This window comes from Halichoeres trimaculatus, unplaced genomic scaffold (genome assembly GCF_033239565.1).
Source record: "Halichoeres trimaculatus isolate MK-OKI-2021-1 unplaced genomic scaffold, fHalTri1.1 fHalTri1_scaffold_4, whole genome shotgun sequence".
Lineage (NCBI taxonomy): Eukaryota > Metazoa > Chordata > Actinopteri > Labriformes > Labridae > Halichoeres > Halichoeres trimaculatus.
This window is the reverse complement of record NW_027437182.1, coordinates 4,634,937-4,657,265: the sequence shown is the minus strand read 5'-3', so window position 1 is coordinate 4,657,265 and position 22,329 is coordinate 4,634,937. Positions and strand designations below refer to the sequence as shown.

Here is a 22,329-nt window from a genome sequence, read left to right as displayed (position 1 = left end):
ATTCAGCATTCTGAATTTTAAGATTCAATATCAGCACTCTTATAAAATCTAATTTTTAAGAAGAAAGCCAGAATTCTATGTTTTTTTTTTTGTTGTTTTTTTTTGTCAGGTAAAGTCAGAGAAAAATAGAAAACCTGACATTTTTAAAAAAAAGAAAGTTCTTTCACAGACATCTAACAGTATTTTTTATTTAAGGCTGACACGGGGGAAAAAAACGATTATTATTATCTTTATTATTCTTTTTTTATTATTATTCATTTTATTATTACTATCAGTAGTAGAGGTAGTAGATGATGTAGGAGTAATAGTTTGATTTATTTTTTGTTTTTTATTTTATTTATTTAGATTTTTTTATTGTTTACCTCTGTTTCGTTATCTCTACCTGAAGTTTGAACACATTTCAAACTTATTATTGATTTTTACGTATATCTTATAGTTAAATTGTCCCGTAAAATTTCTTTTACGTCTCTCATTATTATTTTATTCTATCTTTTCACCTGGTCGGACTTATCTTCCCCAGTTAGGTCTTTTTTTCCTCACTGATACTTGACTTTTGGAACTACTGTACAGTGTCTTCAAATATTTAGAAAAATATTTAAGGAATGTGTTTTATTTATTCATTTATTTATTTATTTATCTTCTTAAAATAAGGTATGAATTAGACAGTTTTAATTGGTTTTAGCTTCTGTTTTATTATAATTTTGGAACAAAGAATACTTGTCAAGGTTGGACCTTTAATTGCATGAAAATGGTGTCAGTTGTTTTACAAAAACTCAAAATATCATCACATGAAAAATTGACACATTCAGATGTAAAGAAAAAAGACAACCAAAAACATCTATAAACCATGAAGAGTGTTCTTTTATAAAAGGTTAGTTTTCATCTTTTTGAAATAAATAGTTAATTTGATCTTTTTCGTGATTTTTGAGTCACTTCTGTAACCGTTGGTCAATGTTTTATTAGGAAGCTGCAGTTTTCTCTCCAACCTTTGCGTGGCGCTGTACAGAACCACCTCTGGAATCTCTACCTTCTTTAAAGAGCTCCCCTTCACTGCTCCCACATGCTCGCTTCTGATTGGTGGATCCGTACTGCCGCTTCCTCTTACGTATCTGTCGTTGCAACTGTACAGTCTGTGGTTTATTGATGCTGAGGAGGCTCATCACGCTGAACACACACGCTGAACACACACACAGAGCTGCTTTTTGCCGCTTTTTGTCTTCTTCTGTGAGCAGAATCTAAACTACTAACCGGTCAGAGATGGCACAGAGCTCCCAGTCCGCGAACGTTAGCTCCACGATGAACGGAGAGTCGAAGGACAGGAAAGTGGCGATTATCACCGGCATCACCGGACAGGTGAGGCTCACTAACTCATTCGTACACCTGGGGGAATCTGTTTTCACTGTCGGAATGAATGAACGAGTTGTATTTGGAAACCGTTTGTCAGAAACGCCTTTAACGGCTCTGTGGTCGTGATTTCTTGTGACTTCTGGTGCAGTTTACACCTGCACCTGATGAAAACACACGTGTCCAACACTGTCTAATCTACATGATACATAAAACTGCACACTAATTTAACGATGGTGTTAGATGTTTGGCAAGTTAACCTCTTGTGTTAAGCTAAAAGAGATGTTTACCTGGTCCATATGGGTCACTTTTTCTTGTATACTAGCTTAACAACTGCAAACACCCGGATGGGCAGGTTTGACGATGTATCTCTTCATGGACTCCACGAGAACATGTACGCACCTCACAGTATAAACAAATAATGACCATCACATGTCATATATCTGTTAATACTGGCATCCTGTTATGAATATAAAATAGTAACGTGGATCATAAGCAGCCTGGCTCATCCACCTGTTATTCCCACAGAAAGACATTCAAGAAATCAAAACTCTTAATTTCAGTTTGGTATGACTTGTCCTTCAAAAGAGATTAAACCGGAAGTTATAATTAACCAGGATGTTTATCACAAATTGATAAAGTTAAAGAGTTTGCTTAACCCCACAACCAAGGTTAAAATAGATTTGGATTTGTCATTATAGTTTAGTTTTAGTTAGTTTTGACATTTTTTTTCCATTACAGTTTAGTTTTAATTAGTTTTGGAGCGGGCATTCTAGTTTTTATTTAGTTTTAATTTAGCAACAAGGCTTAGTTTTAGTTTAGTTTTAGTTTTTTCATACCTTATTAACCAGGTGCAGGATTCAAAAAGGTCAGAGTAAATATTTTGTAATACAGTTTATTTCCCAGTTCAACATAGTCCTCACTGCTCAGTCAATGCTGATACTGAACTGTTGGCTTCTGCCTGAAACACAAGAAAATAATATAAACTTAACATAAGAATATAAACATAAATTATATAAAATAATGTTAACATGAATTGAATAAAAATAATATAAACATAAATTATATAAAATAATATAATATGAGCTTTAGTAATTAGAAACTTGGACTCTGTAACAATAAAGTCAGACTCACATGAAATGAAACTATTACAGATGCTCTGATTCATTGCTCCTCTATGTTTTGTCGCAGCAGAGAGCACAGCCAGTCAGTGCAGTAAACAAGCAGGTCCCAGTACGTCGCTGTGATGGTGCCGTACGGCGCTGACAACTGCTGAAAACTGTCATAAAATTGGTTGGGAAAATGTGTCGGATTAATTTAAATCCTAAAGGCTATTAATATTGTCAAAAACTATAACTAGGGGAATTTTGTCTATCATTTTAGTTAGTTTCAGTTAGTTTTGTGAACACAAGATACAGTTTTAGTTTACTTATTGTTTTTGTTTTCTTTTCTAGTTTTTATTAGTTTGAGTTAACTGCAATGTATTTTAAATTTTAGTTTTCGTTTTTAGTTTCGTTTTAGTTAACTATTATAACATTGCCCACAACTGACAAACTTTGCCATTAATGACAACATACTTTGATGAAATTAAGAATGCTTTGCATCACTTAAGCTACCATATTTGATTTAATGTGAATCCAGGTCACTACATGAACCAAGATCTGAGCTTTATAAAGCCTGAGTCCTCAAGTTTTTGATGTACATTAAAAGTTGTATAGTTAATTCTCAAATTTGCTCCTCCCAATCATTACCCAACTGCTACTCCAATAGATTAATCTGTTTAACGTCCACTCTTTAAGTCATTTCCACCCTAAATAATCTATAACTGAACACGTTCATGGTGAAGTTACTCTGCATTCCAGGTAAGAGACATAAATAGACTTGAAGTTACTCAAAAGCTTAAAGAGAGGCTTGTTTGAGAAGGCTTGGCAACATTCTTTACGTCTTCTGAAATGTAATCCTGAAAAGCAACCCTAGACAGACAGAGACATCAGCATCAGTTGGCCCTTCCTGCTTCTTTTTTAAGTTTAGTTTAGTTAATTTCTGTCACTTTAACACGAAAAATCATATGCACAATGAAGTAAAAACCAAAAAAGTTGAATAAATAAGATAAACATAACTAAATACTCATTCATCATACATAGACCCTTTGTCTATGCTCAAACAAAGGACAAATAAAAACATACAAGTTATAGCTAATGAAACAACTACAGATGGTTATTGATATTCTCAATACTCATTTTCAGAGAAAATGAGTATTGAGACATTTTTTCGCCTACAAAGTTAGTTATTTAGGTCAAGGTGAGGAATGCAGTAAAATCTGTTACCTTCCACTTGTGATTTTCTGGTGGTTTAGATTTGAACTTCTAGGTGTTGAATTCAAACCGTAAGTGAGGGAAAACATGGCAGTTAAGTTTTGTTGATATTTTCAGACTTATTTTGTCTGAAACTGATACGGATAGTAATATTTACATACCTGTTTTCAATTAGACTTATTCTGGAAATCTATTTGTTCCAGTTCTACTGTAGTATCCTTCATTTCCAGTGTTGAAAATATTTCTTTGCTTATTTAATGATTTAAATAGAGGCTGCTGACTGGTTTTCATTTCCTCATTGTTTCTGATGACAGTTTATGAGATAGATGGGATTTTGAATGCATAAGTAATGTGTCATGTAACTGACCACACCTGTTTGCAGATATTTTAATACCTGCTTCTAATTAAAGTTGATGCTTTTACCTCCTCCGACCCTTAATACTCCCAGCATGCATCTGTAATGTAGGCCAATCTTGGCATTTCTGATAAAGATAGTGGTTAGTAGTTGTTTAGAACCAAGGATAACTCTACTGATGAATCCAAACGAAGAGGAAGCAGGTCCGACAGGTTGTCTGTGTCAACAATCAGTGTTAATCAGCGTCTCTTTAAACAAATCACTGCTCTTTAAATATCAGCGGGATTGTGTAAATAACAGGCTGATTCACTTTGACATAAGTACTTCTTGTTTGGCCACATGCTGTTACAACCTTGGCGGCAGATAAAATCTGTCTTTTTAAAGGTGATTTTCACCTGAAAAAGGATCAGTGAGCTGAGAGAGGGGCTGGTCTGCAGAACTGGTCTTTCTGGTGTGGTCGGGGGTTAAATGACACTGCTATTTTTTTTGGTGTAGTTCTGTTTTTAGCTGGAGGTCAGAGAGTGTCGAAACTCACAAAGTTACAAAAGAAAAGGATAAAGGGGCGTAACTCACTCAGCAGCTCTTCCGCTAACTGACGCACCTGTTTGTTCGAGGAAAATACGCTTTGGCGCTACAAGTCAAATCTTAGTCTGCATCAATCAGACCTGGACTGTTTGGTCCACTTTAAACAGACCAGGGTTCGTTTCCCACGCTGGTGCAGACTTTTCATGCAGGCGTGAATAGACACAAACGAACCCTGGTGCGGACCAAACAACCGGACTGAGACCCACTTTTTGAGGTGGTCTCGGTCCACTTCCAAACGAACTCTGGTGTGGTTTGTGGTTCTCCGGTGCAGGTCTGAATACAGGGTTCCTACAGCTCAAGGCAAGTTCAATTTAAGACTTTTAAGACTTTTTAATGACGTTGGAAATCAAATTTAAAAACAAGTCCACAACGAACCACAATTGAAACAAACAAAACTAACAAACAAAAAAACACCACATGAATTACCTGGGTTAGAGGCAATTTTACCCCAATGTTTATTTTACATAAAACATCACTTTTTACCTTTTTTTAACCCCATTTTTACAACTTTATGCCTTCTTTGCCCCCATCCACTGTCACAACCATTTTTGGAATTTTTACAGTTTTTTTAAATTTAATTTCAAATTTAAATCTCAATTTTGCCGCCATAATCAATTTTCCTAAGCCACTTTTGGAGTATTTTGCCAATTTTTCCTAATTTTTTTCTCTCTCCAGGCACCCTAAGTAGAACCAAGACATGTGTCTGCTTTAAAAGTTCCTGGTGCAACCACATCACCGTTTTCTTAGTTCCACTATTGTGATTACACGATGTTGCCACGAGAGTAATTCAGGAAATTATTTAGTAAAATAGATAAATGTTACTTAATAATTTTTTTTTACTTCAAACTAACATAAATCTTACCAATGTGTTCAAATTTTTAGGACTTTTGAAATTTGGATTTAAGACTTTTTAATGCCGATTCAGGCTTTATTTTTAGAATTATGAATTTAATGCCTTTTAAGGCTTTTCAAGGATCTGCAGGAACCCTGGAATACAAACCAAGGTCCATCCGAACTAAACACAGAATATATGCGCCTTTTGGGCCTATAAAGCCACCGTAACCTAACCGTCTTTGGTTCATACCTGATCCTCCGTCTTCTGTTTAGCCACGCTGTTGCTAGCATGTTGTGGGTCAGGACACGCAGAGCATAGCGTCTCCTTGCTGCTTTGTCCGTGCTGTCCAATGAGAGCACTGATCGTCACACACGTGGATGTGTTTACAGAATATAGTCCACTTGCAAAAAGTACAATCTGAATATGAACCGAACCAAAGGAAAAAAATAAAGTCCGCTTTTGGTCCGGACCAAACAAGTGGACCAAAGGACTTTTCTGGTCTGAATACAGCCTCAGAGTTTGATTTTTAACGTGAGAGCTCATCGAAGTATCTGTGTCTGTAAAAGCTTTGTCATTCTGTGGCCTTTTGTTTCAGTGGGGGGTGATTAGCTGCAGGAAATCAGCAGAAGTTTCAGGAATATTTCATAATTCAGGCTGAAAGCCGTCAATCGACCGTTCCCAAAATTCAGCCCTGGAGAGACCCCTGCTTGGAGAAGTCTTGGAAAGTCATTTTCATCCTCTCACATTCCTCCTGTAGAGCAGCACCTTCTCCCCTCGCCCTCTTCAACAGAAAACAAAGAATAACAGCGTTAATTCATTTTTATTCTGCCGTCATGTGAGACAGCCCCTGCAGGAGGCAGCAGGCGGGCATCTGGATAGACCATCTCAGAAGTCACTCCCAGGTCTGTGGGGTCACAGCGATGCAGTAAATCGCCCGGATAACCACTCTTCATAAATCCAGGGGCAGCGGCTCGGTCTGAATATCTCTGACTGCTGCCTCAGTGTGAAGTATCAGGGTGAGAGGCAGTGAGTTATGGGAGACCACCTGAGTGCCAAGGCAGAGCTGCTGAGGCTGAGGGTGCTGTTTTTACGGTCCGGGGTTATGAAGAGGACAAGTTCAGCCTCAATGTTTTCGATAGTTAAACTTTATTTTGGCTTTGAGGTTCAGACTTTGGAGAGCGCCGTGCTTCCAAATGATCCTTCAGACTGGTTCAGGCTCATCCTACAAGCCACTGTGGGGTGCTTTCCCATGCTTTCCCTGCCTCTCTGCGCCATGAGAAGCACAGGGTCGAATCTGAGCGGGTGCCAGGAATAACAGGCATTAACTTACAACCTGTATGCACCTGTGCACACACCTTTAATGCACGCATCAGTGCTGACGGCTCCTTAAAGGCTGAGTCCTTAAATCAACTCTAGTTTTATGATCAGACTAAATGTATTTATGTAACCACTGAGTAGCACAGTATATGTCAGCCTCAGCATGTAGCTTTCAAACTGAATTGCTGTCATTGTGCAGGCATTTCAGTTATATACCATACACTATAATCTTAATCTGAATGTTATAGACGACAGAGCCTGTGTTGCTGTTTTGTTGTAAAACTCCATCATTGTGGGTTAAATCTGACAGAGGGTGATAAGAGTTGGGTTTTTCTTTCTCCGTTGTTGTTCTTTTCAGATCAGGTTACATCAGAAAACAGGGTTTTGTGTAAACGTGTAAAATATAAGAATTAAAACTCGGTGCTGTTTATAGTTTAAAGTAGAGATGGGCGAGAACTAGGGCTGAACAATTAATCAAATTTAAACCGACATCGCAGTGTAACAGAGTGCAATTTTCCAATTGCAGAGTCTGCAATTTATGAAAATAAAATTTCAAAAAAGTTTAATGTACACAAACCTTTAGTTTCTTTCATTCATCACAGCATGTCGGCCTAGCCTTCATACTATAGAATGATATGGAAGGATTTTATTAATTGTTTTAGTAAATAATGCAAAAGATACCCCCCCAATTAATAAATAGATAAATAAATAAATAAATAAATAAATAAATAAAAAAAATTGCATGCTAAATCGCAATTGCAATATTGGTAAAAAAAAATTACAATGACATAATTTTCCAAAATCGTTTAGCCCTAGCGAGAACTGGTTTCAATATCGGGCCGATACCGACCTTATGTCAAATTATCAGTACTTGTAAAGACTGCCAAAAAAAATCTAAGTTGGAGTAACTCCTCCTCGCCAGTAGTTGGTAGGAGTGAGTGTTGGCAAGAACCTCACGACGTGATGCACATCACAATATGTGGGCTATGATATGATAATAATAACTGTTAACTATTTGATTGATTGAAAACAAATTTTCTATTTTATTATATTTGAAATAATGAAAGTCAGTTACAGTGTTTCATACATACACTGAACTTGGAAACATAAAGTGCATCAAAGGGTGCGTCTCAAAGCTCCAGAGTTCCATCCTTCCTTCCTCCACTTGCGTCGTTCACTTGTGTCTTAGTCCCTCCCACCAGAGATGATGAAGAGAGGAGAGAGGATGGAGGAGATTCATTTTTTTCTCAAAGCCAGCTCTCGTGTTTTCTTGATCATAGCTCCTTGGATCAGTCTCCTCCATCCTCTTTGTTCAAAATGATCTGTCACTGTGAAATGAAATTTTATGTATCAAAATAATCAAGAGGGAGTCCTCGGGCTGGTATTGGTCTGAAAAAAAAAGTATTGAACATCCCTATGTTAAAGAGATTTAAAAGTTTAATGTCTGATGACTTGAAGCTCATTTCTTCAGGGTTGAGAGGTGGTGATTATGAAAAAGCTAGAACCAGCTTTCCCTCGTAAACAACCAATTTGATGGTTCGTTAACCAACTAGCTGTTGTGTCACATTTTATATCAGTGAATCATTAACTTAAAATCTAGTTTCTTAAGTTTTCCGGTGATGTCGTTAAAGCAGACAATCTGGCTAAAATATTTTTGAGGTGATGTTTTAGCCTGTTGAAAGAATAGCTCAAACATGTTGATGAGAGATCCAGTTTTCTCCTCATGCTGCACATGAGAGGTCCCCTATCCCTGGTGTCTGTGTGTGCCTGTGTCTGTGTGTGCCTCTGTGTGCGTGTGTTTTTTTCATTTCCTCATTGATATTGTGCTATGTGATTATTGCAGCTTCGTTAAACTGTATCAGGTCAAAAGTGCAGACCAGCGGCGTGCTTGGCAGCGTCTCTCTGCTGTCCAATAAAAGCATATTTAGGTGATTTATTTGCAGGAGCTCATAGAGTAAATTTACACATGATCGTGAACTTTGGGTTCGCTGATCATGTTTGGGCACGGAAACTGAGCTCCAGGGGTCTGTTTCACAAAACAGAAAAACTCTGAGTTTATTAACTCTGAAATAAGGGAAACTCTGGGTTTTCGGTTTCAGAAAGGGAGGTTGGGTTAATCAAACCTGAGAAACCCTGTTTCACAAACAGGTGTATAAAACTCTGTGTCTGATACTGTAGCAACGGAGTCTGGATCTTATCTGGCCAGGAGCAGGTTTTTCTCGATGAGCTTCGAGGTTTTCTCTGTCTCCCTCCTCTTTCAGAGCCATTTAATTTCCTCATTCATTCAGTCAGCAGCAAGATTTTGCATACCCGTTTAGCCTTGCCAACAATTTTGTGGATGATAGTGTAGCATTACTGCGCAGAGAATTAGATATGTGACAGAGGTCAATCAACAGGCCGGGCATGGATGTACTTGCATTTCCAGAAAGTTCTCTTTTTGAGCCATACTGGTTTACGTCTCAGTCAAGTAAGGACATGCACAGCTTTGTCATGCAACCCAGTCATGCACTCACGTCTCAGCAGATATCATGTGTTGCACTGCGATTCTATTACTATTTTTGGGGTCCAGATTCAAACTTATTTGCGATTCCTTGATATTTACGATTTTAAGTTTGCTTTTTTTAACACCAGACCATGTGAAAAAGTTAAATGATGATGATAATAATGTCTACAGACTATATCAGGAGCCATATTTCCCTATTAAATGCATATCACATGAGTCAGAGAGAAAAATTTCGCCCTCTGCTGGAGGAAAGTAGAAACTTTTTTCCAATCCAGTTTATAAACGAAGACTGACATGAAGAATTTGAACTTGGAAAAAAAAATTTTTTGTTGACGAATAATCCCGATTTTGATATTACCAACAAAAAACCTTGATAAATCGTATAACAAGTTTTTCTCCCACCCCTTGTATGCCTTTCCATGGAACAACTTTTACCAGTCTTTGTAGTTTTCCTTTTCTTTCTGTTATTATTCTGTTGTTATATGATTAGTTGTTTAAAAGAATATTATATTGATGAGAACGCCTTGTGTGAAAAGAGCTTTACTTTTGGGAAAAAACCACTGCACAGTAAGCAGCAGTCATTGTTAATGTTTCTATAATTCATCCTCAGCTGCTGCCAAGTGTGCCTCACCCCTGCAGGATTGCACCTAGATTAAATAAATTAACGAATTAAAATATAACAATTCAAGCAGATTTCCCCTGTGATGTTATTTGGATTTCAACGGAATACATTTATACCTACGTCTCTTTTTTTCTCCTGCAGCTATGTTGCTTTTATTTCTAAAAACATACTTGAACTCTCCGTATGAGTGTATTAAATTTTGAGTTCAATTGGGGTAAAAAACGCTTCTCTGCTCCTCTTTGTTGCCATGGTGTATAATTAATACCAGGCTCCATTGATGATGGCCTCATACAGTTGGGCTGCACACACTTAACTCCAGGTAAAACTACTCAGAGTTGATTAAACTGACCGAAATCAGCTGTTCTGAAACCGAAAACTCAGAGTTTTCCATCTCAGAGTTTATTAAAACTGCTCCCAGCAGGTGATCTGAACCATCCTGAGGCAGCAGAGTCTCCTGTAATCCAGTTTCCAACCAGCAGGGGGCACTACACTCACAGTTTGCTGAAGCCAGACTTTGAATGAGTGGTCTTTCAGAAATGTAATGAAGCTTTTTTTGGCACAGAGAAGATAAAACACATCAGCGGGAAAAACGTTTCATTCAGGAAGGAAGAAAAACTAGATTGCTTTTGTCTTACAAACACTTACTCATAAAACCACTGGTTGGTGATGATGATGATGATGATGATGATGATGATGATGATGGTGGTGGTGCTGATTGGAGCTAATGTTCACACACTGTCAGGGTGGAGGATTGGCTCTGGAGGACAGTCATAGTTAACATTTTTCTAACACATGGTCTAATGTATCAGCCCTAGCTTCAGTTTTTTATCTCCTGTGTTTATTTTGGGACTTTTATCTTTGTTGAAAGTTTGTTCTTTTTATTTTAAAGTTTAATTTCATGACTATTTAAAGAACAGTTAGCGGAAAGAGTTGGATACGAGGAATGAATGGTGATTAAGGAATTGAATCCATGCAAACTTTGTGACTGCTATGGAAGAAGATTTAGGTCTGTAATTTTTGGGGAAGTTTAGCACAGGAAAACAACACAGGGGTGTTCAGTTTCACCAGTAGCCAAACTAGTGCCTGAGGTTTAATTTTGTAATTTCATCCTAGAATGAAAACTATTTCATGCCGGGAAGGTACATTTTGAAAGCCCTAAAAACTCAAGCTTCATAAAACAAATGATTTCAGTGATATTTGTTCTTATTCCTGATAATATCAGCCAGACACAGGTGTTTTAAGCACTTTATGTATGAGCAGGAGTCATGATTCAGGGCAGATCATTACCATGTTCTTCAAAGTAAAATTTAAGGATGGACAGCATGACCAAACGGAGACAAGTTTATATGTAAAGCACATTTTAGCAATTAGACAAGAAAAAAACGTAAAAAAAAAAAAGACACGTTTTAGGAACATGTAAAAAAAATCCCCAAATATCAAAAAACACATTCAATAGTTCTTTAAATGACCTGTTAAAGATTGTAGCAAAGAAAAAAAAAACAGAAAGTTAAAGAAACTCTTCCTCAAGACAGGAAACAAACATGTCATAGATGCAAAGATATGCTCAGAAAAAAAAACTCATAAAGTAAAATGAATTAACAAAAGTACATGAAAGCCTTCAGCATATTTCCAGGCCAGACGAAGAGACTTTGTAAAACAAAAATCTATAAAATAAAGGGATTAAATTAGCTTTTCTTGTGCTAAGGTCCTTAAGATATCAGCATTTTAATTTTCAAAACCCTTTCATTTTCATATCTGCCAGAAAATAGTCTATTACAGTTTTATTTTAAGGACTGCACATTTCTCCTGTTACAACTTTAAGCTTAATATTTACTTTACTTGTACGTTATTAACAAATTTTAGAATCAAGTGTATGATGAGTTAAGGTAGACCTGTACCTGTTTGCTGCACAGGGTTTTGGCTCTTGTACTCCCCCTGCAGGTGACACTCACTAATGCAGACAGTCACAGGTCAGCAGTTTTCTGATGCTGCTGCTTCCAATGTGAAATAATGTAAAAGAAATCAACTTCAGGCTCATATTCAGAGAAGCTCTCTGGTGTCAAAGGTCAAAGTGAGTCTGTGGTGTTACATGGACTGGCTAGGTGTGTGTGTGTGTGTTTGTGTGTGTGTGCCCAGCCCCCTGCTCCCACTGAGCGCCCAGCTCCCCATAACAGGAAACAGCGAGGTGAGGCCAGGGTTTATGGGCTAATACGGCCTCAAAGGAGCCTCTTGTTTTGAAACAGAGCTGCAGCTCTTCAGGCTTGTTTTCCATATTGGTCTGGCGTGGAACACTTTGACCCTGGCACCGGGGCAGGAAAACATGACACTGACCTGCCCGGAGCTTTGAACGCTGTGGGGACGGGCGAGGGGCTGCCAGGGCCCGTGCCCGTCTCCCCCCCTCTGGGTGAGGCAGAAACAGGTTGGGCATCAGGGCCGATGGACCGCACAGCCTGCTGCTCAACCTGCTGGAGCTGAAAATTATCTTAAATCAACACTCAGAGCAGGGGCATGGCATAAATTAGATTTTAGACAAGTTACACATTTACCTAAAGACTCTCTCTGACTTTACCAACTTTTAGCACTTTTATACACGGCCAAATTTCTGCTCAGGTCACAAATGTTGAGAGAAACAAAACATGATCAGAAAGCCCTTGTCGGTGACGGAGGATAAAATGATGCTACAAGCAAATTCATGTAGCGGCCATGGAATCAGAAGCTGCACTTTCATTACACCTAGAATTGCACGAAACCTAAATATTGTCGTTTCTATGTGGTTAATGTTAAAAGTTATGTTGATGTATTAAATTGTGTCCTGATTTTTTACCCGCTGAAAAAGATTACATGTAATCTTACATAGCTGTCATTTCATAGATGGGATGACAGCTCTTTCAGTCATCTCCAAACCTCTGCTGTGTGCTGTAGTAGAGATATAACATGTTGAATGCATTGAAAATGAATTTATTGTAAGGGGGTTGTGAATATTTATTTGTTTGTTCAGTGATAAAAGCTGATATTCTGCTGGAAAAACAAAGTTTTACTGATGTGTACTGATGGCTAACACATCATGCAATTTCCAACGTACGTTAGCATCAAGCTAGTGCGAAGTGCTTTATAGCGTTTTGGTAGATTAAGAGCTATAAACATATCACAATTGTTTGTGTGTGATGAAAAGTTGAAGTTTTGCTTGAAAACCAGTTTTATTGTTGTATGCTAACTGCTAGCATATATCTTGTATGAGAGTTATGTTTCAGTGGGCTAGCTAGTGTTAGCAGATTACCTTCAAAGCTCCAAAGAAAAAAATAAACACGTACAATTTAAGGCCTTTGTACGACTTGCTCAAGCAGCAACCCCCGGTCTAATAATATGAGACAATGCTGAAGTGGTAAAATCTGCTGTTTCTCGAGTGTCCTCTTGAAGCTGCTCCGGAAGTACTGGAAATCACAAACACACCAAGCCAAAAAAAAACATTTTCAAAGCAGAAATTAAACTATTTACAACCTGGTTCAAAAAACGTCTCCTGTCTGATTCACTGATTTTACTATCGGCTCCCACTGTACAGGGAGTGAATTTTTTTAACTCTGCCGTTCAGAGGATGTTAAGATCGCGAGCACGCCCAATCAGAGGCACAGAAAAACGTAAACAAACTCAAACAAATTAAAAAACGTCTCTAGTTGCGTCTTACGTCATATGTGAGCATGCGCTGAAAGAACGCACCCTGACAACTTTCCGGTTGAGTGGATACATGATACATCAATCAGTTTGGGGAAAGGAATATTCCACCCCTGTGAAACCAATTAAATGTCCATTCAGATTGGCACTTTTCTTTCTGAATGAGGTGTATACAAAGGTTAAATTTTTTCTGTTTTAGCAAATAAACCGAATGCAAGCGGAATATTTAGGTCCATGTAAACGTGGCTGATGACAAGGCGCGATTGCACTTTATGGAAACTTCAGAAATATTGCTTTTGTTTCGTGAAAAGCTGTCATGGAAGTGCAGCTTATAAAATGGTCGAGTGTATGAAATAGAATAGAGAATAGAACAGAACAGGAAATACTTTATCCCTGAGGGGAAATTCAGGAGTCACAGCAGCATTTAAGAAAACAAAAGTAAGAAAGTGTATAGAAAGTGCAAAAAGGTCCACAAGAAAATAGATGTCGACAGCCCGTCCACCACTCTCCAGTTCAGCCAGCCTCCACCTCCACAGGGTCCAGGACTGAGCCTCCCCAGCAGTCTGTTCAGTCTCTGTCTCCAGGATCCTGTCTGCTCACAGCAGGTGAAGCTCCTCCAATGTGGCGCTGGCGTCTGATGTCAGCTCCGTCAGCCACGTCCGTGAACAGCACGATGCCACTCTGCCCTCTAGCAGCCCCTTTGTCGTAGGGCTAGCACGGCTAGCTCGTCCATCCCACCGGAGATAGATCCCACGTTCCCAACAACGATGGATGGAAGGACAGGTCCACGTCATCACCTCCCAGCTCACATCTGAGAACCAGCACGTCGTCCTCACCTCCTCCTCCTCAGCTCGAGGGAAATCATCAAGCCCTACACTGGTTAGCATTGACATGCTAGAGGCTGCTAACAGCTAATTTCACATGTAAACAATGCAGCCATGGTTACATGAAGTATCTCCAGACAAACACAGGAGAAAAGTAGTAAAAATATCACTGAAGACACGAAAAGTTTGGTGTCCTTGACCAACAAATGAGCCATACAAAGTAATGATCCACTCCAAATACAAAGACGACGAAAAAGAGACGAAAAAAAAACAACAAGAAACGGACAAAGAAGAGAGAGTTGCTGCAAAAGGCAGCCATAGCCAACAGGGCGGCCTAGCAATGAAAAAAATAAAAAAATAGTGAAACAGTCGCTAAAAGTCGTAGTGCATTAGTCCTGAATAAGCTGAAGGATTGGTAATTTGAATGGGTTGAAGGAAGAAGAACGTGCTGTGAATGATTTCTGCATGTGCACATGTTGCTGAGCTTTCTTAATCAATCTGCTTCCACTAGAATCTTGTTTCCCAGCCACCATTTTTGTGAACCACTCCCATAGACATTGTAGAAACAGTCTACCGTTTGAAAATAAACAAGATCGTGTTTAAAAAAAAAAACAAAAACAGGATCAAGGAAACTTTCCAGAATTCCTCAGTGAGTTCCGTGCATCACAGTGAGACAAGCAGAAGGACATAATGCAGAGCAGCAAGATTCAGAGCAGCAAGATTCAGAGCAGCAAGATTCAGAGCAGCAACATTCAGAGCAGCAGCAGTGAAAGCGACAGGATGCAGAACAACAGTGTTCAACGTGAAAGCATGCAGAACAACAGTGTTCAACGTGAAAGCATGCAGAACAACAGTGTTCAACGTGAAAGCATGCAGAACTACAACGTGCAGAGCAACAGCAATGATGAAACCCCTGGTGTACCAATGCCGGGGGGAATAAAGAAAGGCAAAAACAAGGTGAGGTGGAGCCCCTTTGTAACAGAATATCATCTACCCGCTTCTAATTCTTGGGGGAATAGGATTTCCAATCTGCGACGGCAGAATCAATGGGCTGTTGGTGATCGGACATATGTCCGGGGCCCAAGACAACAGGAACCCAACCAGCACAGGGTGCCTGTTAATACCGAGAGAGCAAGACCTGTACTGCAAGATCACACCACGCAGGAGAACGGGGATGCTCCACAGCAGACCTCAGACCCCGCTGTGGAGCAAACTACTTCACCAACAGATGTTCAGCCAAGCGCTCCTGTTGTCAGGAGAAGAGTCAGACTGCAAGACCAACCGCAGCAAGCTCGAAGATACAACAATCAGAGACCAAGACGGCGGGATAATAGAGGGCAGGCTGCAGCAGCACGAGCCGCCAACATCCCAGCCCTCATGGACGTTGACCTGAGTGGGTACAGACCAAGGATCCCACAGTCACACACAATCTCTCAACCCCACAACGAGCCAAGAGTAGCTAATCAGGCTCTGGGGTCTCTGTTGACTCAACATCAGGACAACAGAGCCCACAACAGCCAGGATTCTCAGCTGAGCCCAGGAACCATCGTAATTTCTGAGGCTGAGTTGGAGCAGCTCATAGCCAGGAGGGAAATGAACACCAGCAGGCTCCTGGCAACAAATGAGTCTCTGGCTGCAGAGGTGAAGCGTTTACAAGAAGAGCTTCAGACGGTTGAAACGAACAACATCCTAGAGAACTACGACCGTGAAAGAGAAATCAGAGAACAAGAGGTTTCCATTCAGAGGATGAAGGACTCTGAATCGGAGCTACTGAGCAGACTCCCAAAGCTCCAAGAAGACCTATGGAGGCAGAAGCAGAGTCGCATCCAGGCTGAGCAACAGCTGGCGCGGGAAAGAGAGGAGAACAACAGGCTGAAGACTGAAGTGTCCAACATGACCAGGGAGCAGAAAAAACAACGTCTGCAGCAGAATGAGGAGAGAGACGGCCTCAAACAAACCCTCACCTCTCTCCAGAAGAAAGTGCAGAAGGACGAATCAGATCTGCAGCAAAGTTTGGATGGGCTAGCTGAACTGGAGGAGAAGATCAAACAGCTTTTAAAACCCAAGAGGAAATCTCTTTGGCAGAGATTCATTCAGCTTTTTAAATAGACATCTCTGCCTCTCCCTCATCCCCCAACCCCTGGCCAAACCCCCCCAACTGTAACCCCCCCCATCCACTTTTAACACTTCCAAAACCATCTCCAAAAAGGATTTAGGGATGAACTGTTCCCTCTTATCAAGACGGTTCCTGTTTGGAACGCAGACAGGAACTTTTCTGTGTGGCAGTAACATGTTCTCCCTTTGGGTTTTCTCCCAGTGCTTCGGCCTTTCCTACGGGTTTAAAAGATGGTAAAACCTTAGAGTGGATGGATAAATGAAAAACAAAAAATGTCATTAAAATAAACAAATAAACAACAAAAAAATTAAGATTTTTTTCAAAATGTTCATTAATTTGAAAAAAGAGGTAATTACAGATGCTTTGGGTTTAGGTAGTTTTGTATTTCTGCATGGTCTTTGTCATGATTTTTGGTTTTATTTCAGCAGCTATCTCAGGATTTTATAAAACTAAATTGGTTTTAATGGGACACATTTGAAAAAAAAAATAAAATGGAAGCTTAAAACTGCAGTTTTCATCAATATGTTGGTGTGTTTTTATTGTTTTGAGGAGAAATAAGCTAAATTAGTCGTAATCTGTCACTGATTACGAATTATTTGTATGGTCAGGTGTGAATTTATGTTTCTAAATGTTCTGTCATTCAGCCCTTTGTTTGCAGAGTATAATAGTTTCGAGGCTTAAGCCTGGCTCACACTACAGGATTCTCAGCCCGATTTAACCCAGATTCGGTCCTCCCGAAAATCAGGGAAGAAATCGTGTCAGGGACTAAAATCGGCCCCAACATTCGGCCAAGATTATCCTCTAGTGTGAGTAGGGATGCAACGATTATAGATTTTGATTGCATGATTATAGTCTGAGGAATAATCTCGGTTTCAGGATTATAATGATTATCGTACATTAATTTCACGACACTGATAATGAACAAATATATAAAATCACATGAACGTTCTTTAGAGATTTCAATGAGCTTTGTATTCCAGTCAGAAATAACAGATCAATCAAATAACACAGTACAAAATGATAAATAAAGATAAACAAACTTCCATTTGAAATTAAATAAAGTGACCTGTGCTCTGAAAACATCTACGTCACTATTTCCCTATTGAAAAAAATACAGTGTCTGTGTCTGTCAGTGTCAGTGTTGTTGAACTCTTAGGCTAAAAATGAAGAAGAAAAATGAAACAAATAATCCATGCCATGATGAACTTTGATTGGATTTGCAGTAATGATTTAAGTTGTAATTTTTTAAATATCTGAAATAAAGTATTTTAAATATTATTATTAATATAAGACTAAACTTAACTTCGTTGATCCCCCAGAGGAAAATGTTATTTGTGTGTAAGTAACTTAAGTTTTATTGTCATCCATGCTGATTTTTAAATTCATTTTTAATAATCTAATCTATTCTTTGGATGATCTTCATACATTTATCTAATTTTAAATGTGGTCTGATTAAATTCTGTCTATTATGATCATTGTTATTGTTTGGTTGAAGATTAATCATGATAATGATAATGGATTACATTTGTACAGCGTTTTATCCTTGACTGACACTCAAAGTGCTTTACAAGTTTTAGTAAAAAAATATAGGTTGAAAAAAAAAATCTCTTATGATGTGTTAATAGCAACTGAAATGCAATTAATTTGTTCCCATGGTACAGTGCTGGAAGTCTACCAGCTCCTGATGTTATTTTAGTGTTTTGAACCTGATATATTAAAGGAGAAGTTCGGTTTATACAGCTTTTACATTGTTTATAGAATGAAGTAGAACAGAAGGCTTTCCTGATCCAAGCAGTGCTTCGGGAGATATTTAGATCCAAAATCGTGCAGCTGACGTCTGTATAATGGGATCCATTGGAGCATAGACAGCACCGCTCCTAAAACTGCATTAATCGTTACGTTTGTCCCACAAACGTAAAAATTAATGCGCAGTACTTTCTGGAGCACTGACTCCTTTGGCGGACATACGTAAACAAAGTCTTCGTGAGTTCAGAGGTCATTACAGCCGCACAGCGCTGTCTGGAGTGACACAGACTGCAACAGAGGACTAACTTGGAGCGGACATGATGGAATATTGGTGAAAAACACAAGTTTTTGGACGATTAATGCAGTTTTAGGAGCGGCGCTGTCTATGCCCTGATGAATCCCATTATACGGACGTCCGCCGCACGATTTTGGATCTAAATATCTCCCGAAGCACTGCTTGGATCAGGAAAGCCTTCTGGGTGAGTATTTTGTTCTACTTCATTCTATAAACAATGTAAAAGCTGTATAAACCAAACTAATCCTTTAACCTACAACCTGATACGTTAACCTACAATGCCCAGAGTTTATTCAACACAGAGGGGAAGAAGCAGACTGTAACATTAAATGGTCACTGACAGAAGCCTTGAGAGGAGGTATTTTGTCCTCCATAGGCAGACACGCTGCTTTGCTGCTGTTTGTTCACACTGAGCTGAAAGCTCTCCTCCCACTGCAACGCCACCGACAGTAGTCGACACGTTTATATTTAACTCCTATCAACTCAGTATCTATGTGAGTAAAATGCTGTAAAAGTTGTTTAAATCCGTTATTAGGTCTTCCCTTTAGTTCGGCGTGTAAAGCAGGGTGGTGATCCCGCAAATGCTCCATTAAATTCGACGTGTTTGAGCCTTTTGACGAAACTTTTCTTCTGCTGGTCTTGCATGAATAACTCGTGGTCCTGAATAACTCCCTCATCATTTTGTGTACCCAAAATGCTCCACACTGCCGACTTCACTTTTTTCTTTGATGGAAACAGAGCTTTGTTGCTTGATGCCTCTGCCATTGTAGCTAATGTAGCCTAGCATAGTACGGCACTAAAAGCAGATGCACCGCTGGTGTAACTTTGTTTTCCTTACGCGCAGGTTGCGCCGAAGATAATGTCCCAACAAGATGTCGTTTCAAACCGCGGTTAAGAGTAAAACCGGTTAATCGTTGCATGCCTATTGTCCACACAAGCTCGTGGATGTCCGTTTTGGTCAGCGCACATATAACACCAACACTTTCCATTACGTCCTCTACCGTTCCCAATACATACTCTCTGTCCTAATTGTTGTGTTCTGTAATTTTAGCCAATCTTAAAAGTTCTCCTGTCAAGTTTTCAGCCGCCATCCTTCTTCCTCGATAGGTTTCCTTCTGCGCATGCGTTCAGCCACATTCCTACTGCCATATTTTTCTGCGCATATTTCCTTCGCTTTTAAAGTGACATTATAATGTGATTTAAATACTTTTATTTATTTGTCATTATATTTATACTTTTATTAGCCTTTGATTTCAAGGCTTTATTCTTTGATTAATATTACTTCATATGGCTACTTTCTTTCTTTCTTTCTTTCTTTCTTTCTTTCTTTCTTTCTTTCTTTCTTTATTCATTTACTTATTTATTTATTTATTAAGTACTTTTCTATTTTTTTTTCATTTTTCTTTATATTTCTGTTTTTATTAGCCGTTTCTTATGTGGATTCTTATATAATTTATTTATTAATTCATTTTTTAATTCTTTTATAGATTCTTATAAAATGTATTTGTTGATTCATTTTTTAAATTATTCTTTTATAGATTATTATATACTTTATTAATTCATTTTTTTTATTCTTTTATAGATTCTTATATTATTTATTTTTTAATTAATTTTCCCTTCATTTTTTTAATTATAATTTTATACATTCTTATTTATTTATTACTAATTTATTTATTAATTCATTTATTTGTTTTCTTCTTTTATAGATTTATTTTTCTAATTTGGCACTCTCACTACTCCATAGTTGACTTTGATTCTTTGAAAAAAAAAATTGCATCATTCTCTGGATACACAAACGATAAGAGGTGCACTTGCCCTCTGAAATCACACTTTTTTTCTCGTAACATCAAGCAATCATCTCTCTTCCCTCCACTGATTAGGCCTAATACAACAACTGCGGCCGACCGAGCTGCAGGTTCTGTGGCTAGAAGAGGCTTCAGTTATCTACCGCCCCCTAGTGGCCATTAACTGAGCTCTACTGCTTCAAAGTGTTCGACAGTGAGCTTACCTGTTTGCTGAATCTCATGTAGAGTCTGTAGCCTATGTGTGTAACTTTTTGGAGGGTAGCGTCGTTATCTGCTCCACCTGCCTCCACCAGCACGCTCACCTGTGGGCTGAGTGTTTCCTCCTCTGGTCCCTCCACCCTCACTCTTACCTCCTGGAGGAAGCATGGGGCTGGCATGCTGGCCATGTAAGAATGTGTGTGTGTGTGTGTGTGTGTGCACATGTGTGAGGGGGATATTGAGGGATGAATGCCATGACTGGTGCGGAATGTTCCAGAGTGCTCCAGAATGTGCGGTCGGAAAGTCTGAGCGGGGAAAAAAGACGAGGAGTAACACGGGTGAAGGGAACAAGACCTTATTGACAGGGCCCGCACTCTAACACACCAACACACACACACACACACACACTAACACACCAACACACACACACAGTTTGGCCCAAAGCTCCTGATTCATGTGGATGTTGGACTTAATGATCCGGGGATTCTGGGAGTTTTCCTTTTCCCGCTCATGCCCATTAATGTGTCATGAAGTTAACAATACACAGGTTAATTTTCCAGCAGTTCAGCGGAGCGTCCAGTTTAACCGAGAAGAGATGCGTCAAAGGGAACGTTTGCCACGTTCAGTGTGTGTCGGCAGTGTTTAGAGTTAGATCAAACTGTCAGTCGGCAACAGCATCTGATTACTTCTCCACTTCTAAGTAAGCCCACCTGATAATCAATTAAAAGTAGAATTTGTTATGAAACAAAACTGGTACTAGTTTTTCAATGAATGATGCTGATGATTACACAGAAAGCAGGCCAGCTGATGGTGGATATACGAGGGAGGGCTGAAAAGTTTGTAGCCTGTTGAGGAAGAAGTTGTGCCGTAGAGATGAAACTTGTCATGCATTAAATCTGGATACTTACGACATGGTTTATTTTCAGATCAACTGACGCTGATGTAGTATTTGAGGACTTTGAAAAGTAGAACCAGGAACATTTTGCAAATATCAATACTGTTTGGCACCGTGGTTTTATCAAATATCAGCAGAAAAAGGGGTTAACCCCCTAGGACATTCACGCCAACATGGTTGATACATTAAGGGACGATGCTCCAGCTTTATTAGGGGGCATCAGATTGGTAGGGAGAGTCTTGAATATGACCCAAGGTCCAGACATCCTGCCACAGCAACAACCCAAGAAAACATCAACTGTGTTGAAAAATAAACCATACCATAAGAGAAAATGTTTAAATTCCATCCTTGCCAGGCTACCAACTTTTCAGCCCTCCCTCGTTTACTGTTGGTATCGCATTAGCCACGGTTACATGAGGAGTTTTTCGTCTTTCCGAATGGAATCTTTCCAGATGACTTTTCCAAAAACAAAAGTTTACATGGAAAGAAATATTTCAATCTCTGGTCTACATGCGCTGCTGTAACCAAACAGAATAGTCAATGGGGCATGCGCAGAAAAACGTAAACATCACAAAATTTATCAAAGCTGGAGGACGACAGTTTGTTTATCACGGTGTTGCAATACTCTGTATTGCGAGTTTGTCGTCCGTCCAGTCTTGAAATTGTGTTCTGTTCTTTTAAAGTTTGGATCAAAAACAAACTTTCCGCAGCAGTCCAGTGCTGACGGCTCGCCACCATTTTTAAAGTTGAGGAACGTCTCTAGTTGCGTCTTACGTCATATCTGAGCATGCACTGAAAGAACGCCCCCTGACAACTTTCCATTTGAATGGATACATGATTCCTCAATCAGTTTGGGAAAAGGAATATTCCAGTCTGTGAAACAGATTAAATGTCCATTCGGATTG

At 39.1% G+C, this 22,329-nt stretch overlaps 1 protein-coding gene across 1 annotated transcript in view; it reads left to right on the top strand.

Moving 5' to 3' along the window:
• The first annotated feature begins 1,078 nt into the window (after positions 1 to 1,078).
• Positions 1,079 to 22,329, top strand: part of gmds (GDP-mannose 4,6-dehydratase) — a 248,588-nt gene continuing 227,337 nt past the window's right edge. Inside the window, exon 1 of the mRNA XM_074668218.1 lies at positions 1,079 to 1,353. Within this exon, the coding sequence (XP_074524319.1) occupies positions 1,258 to 1,353 (96 nt within the window). The 5' untranslated portion in view covers positions 1,079 to 1,257. The remainder of the gene's footprint in view (positions 1,354 to 22,329) is intronic.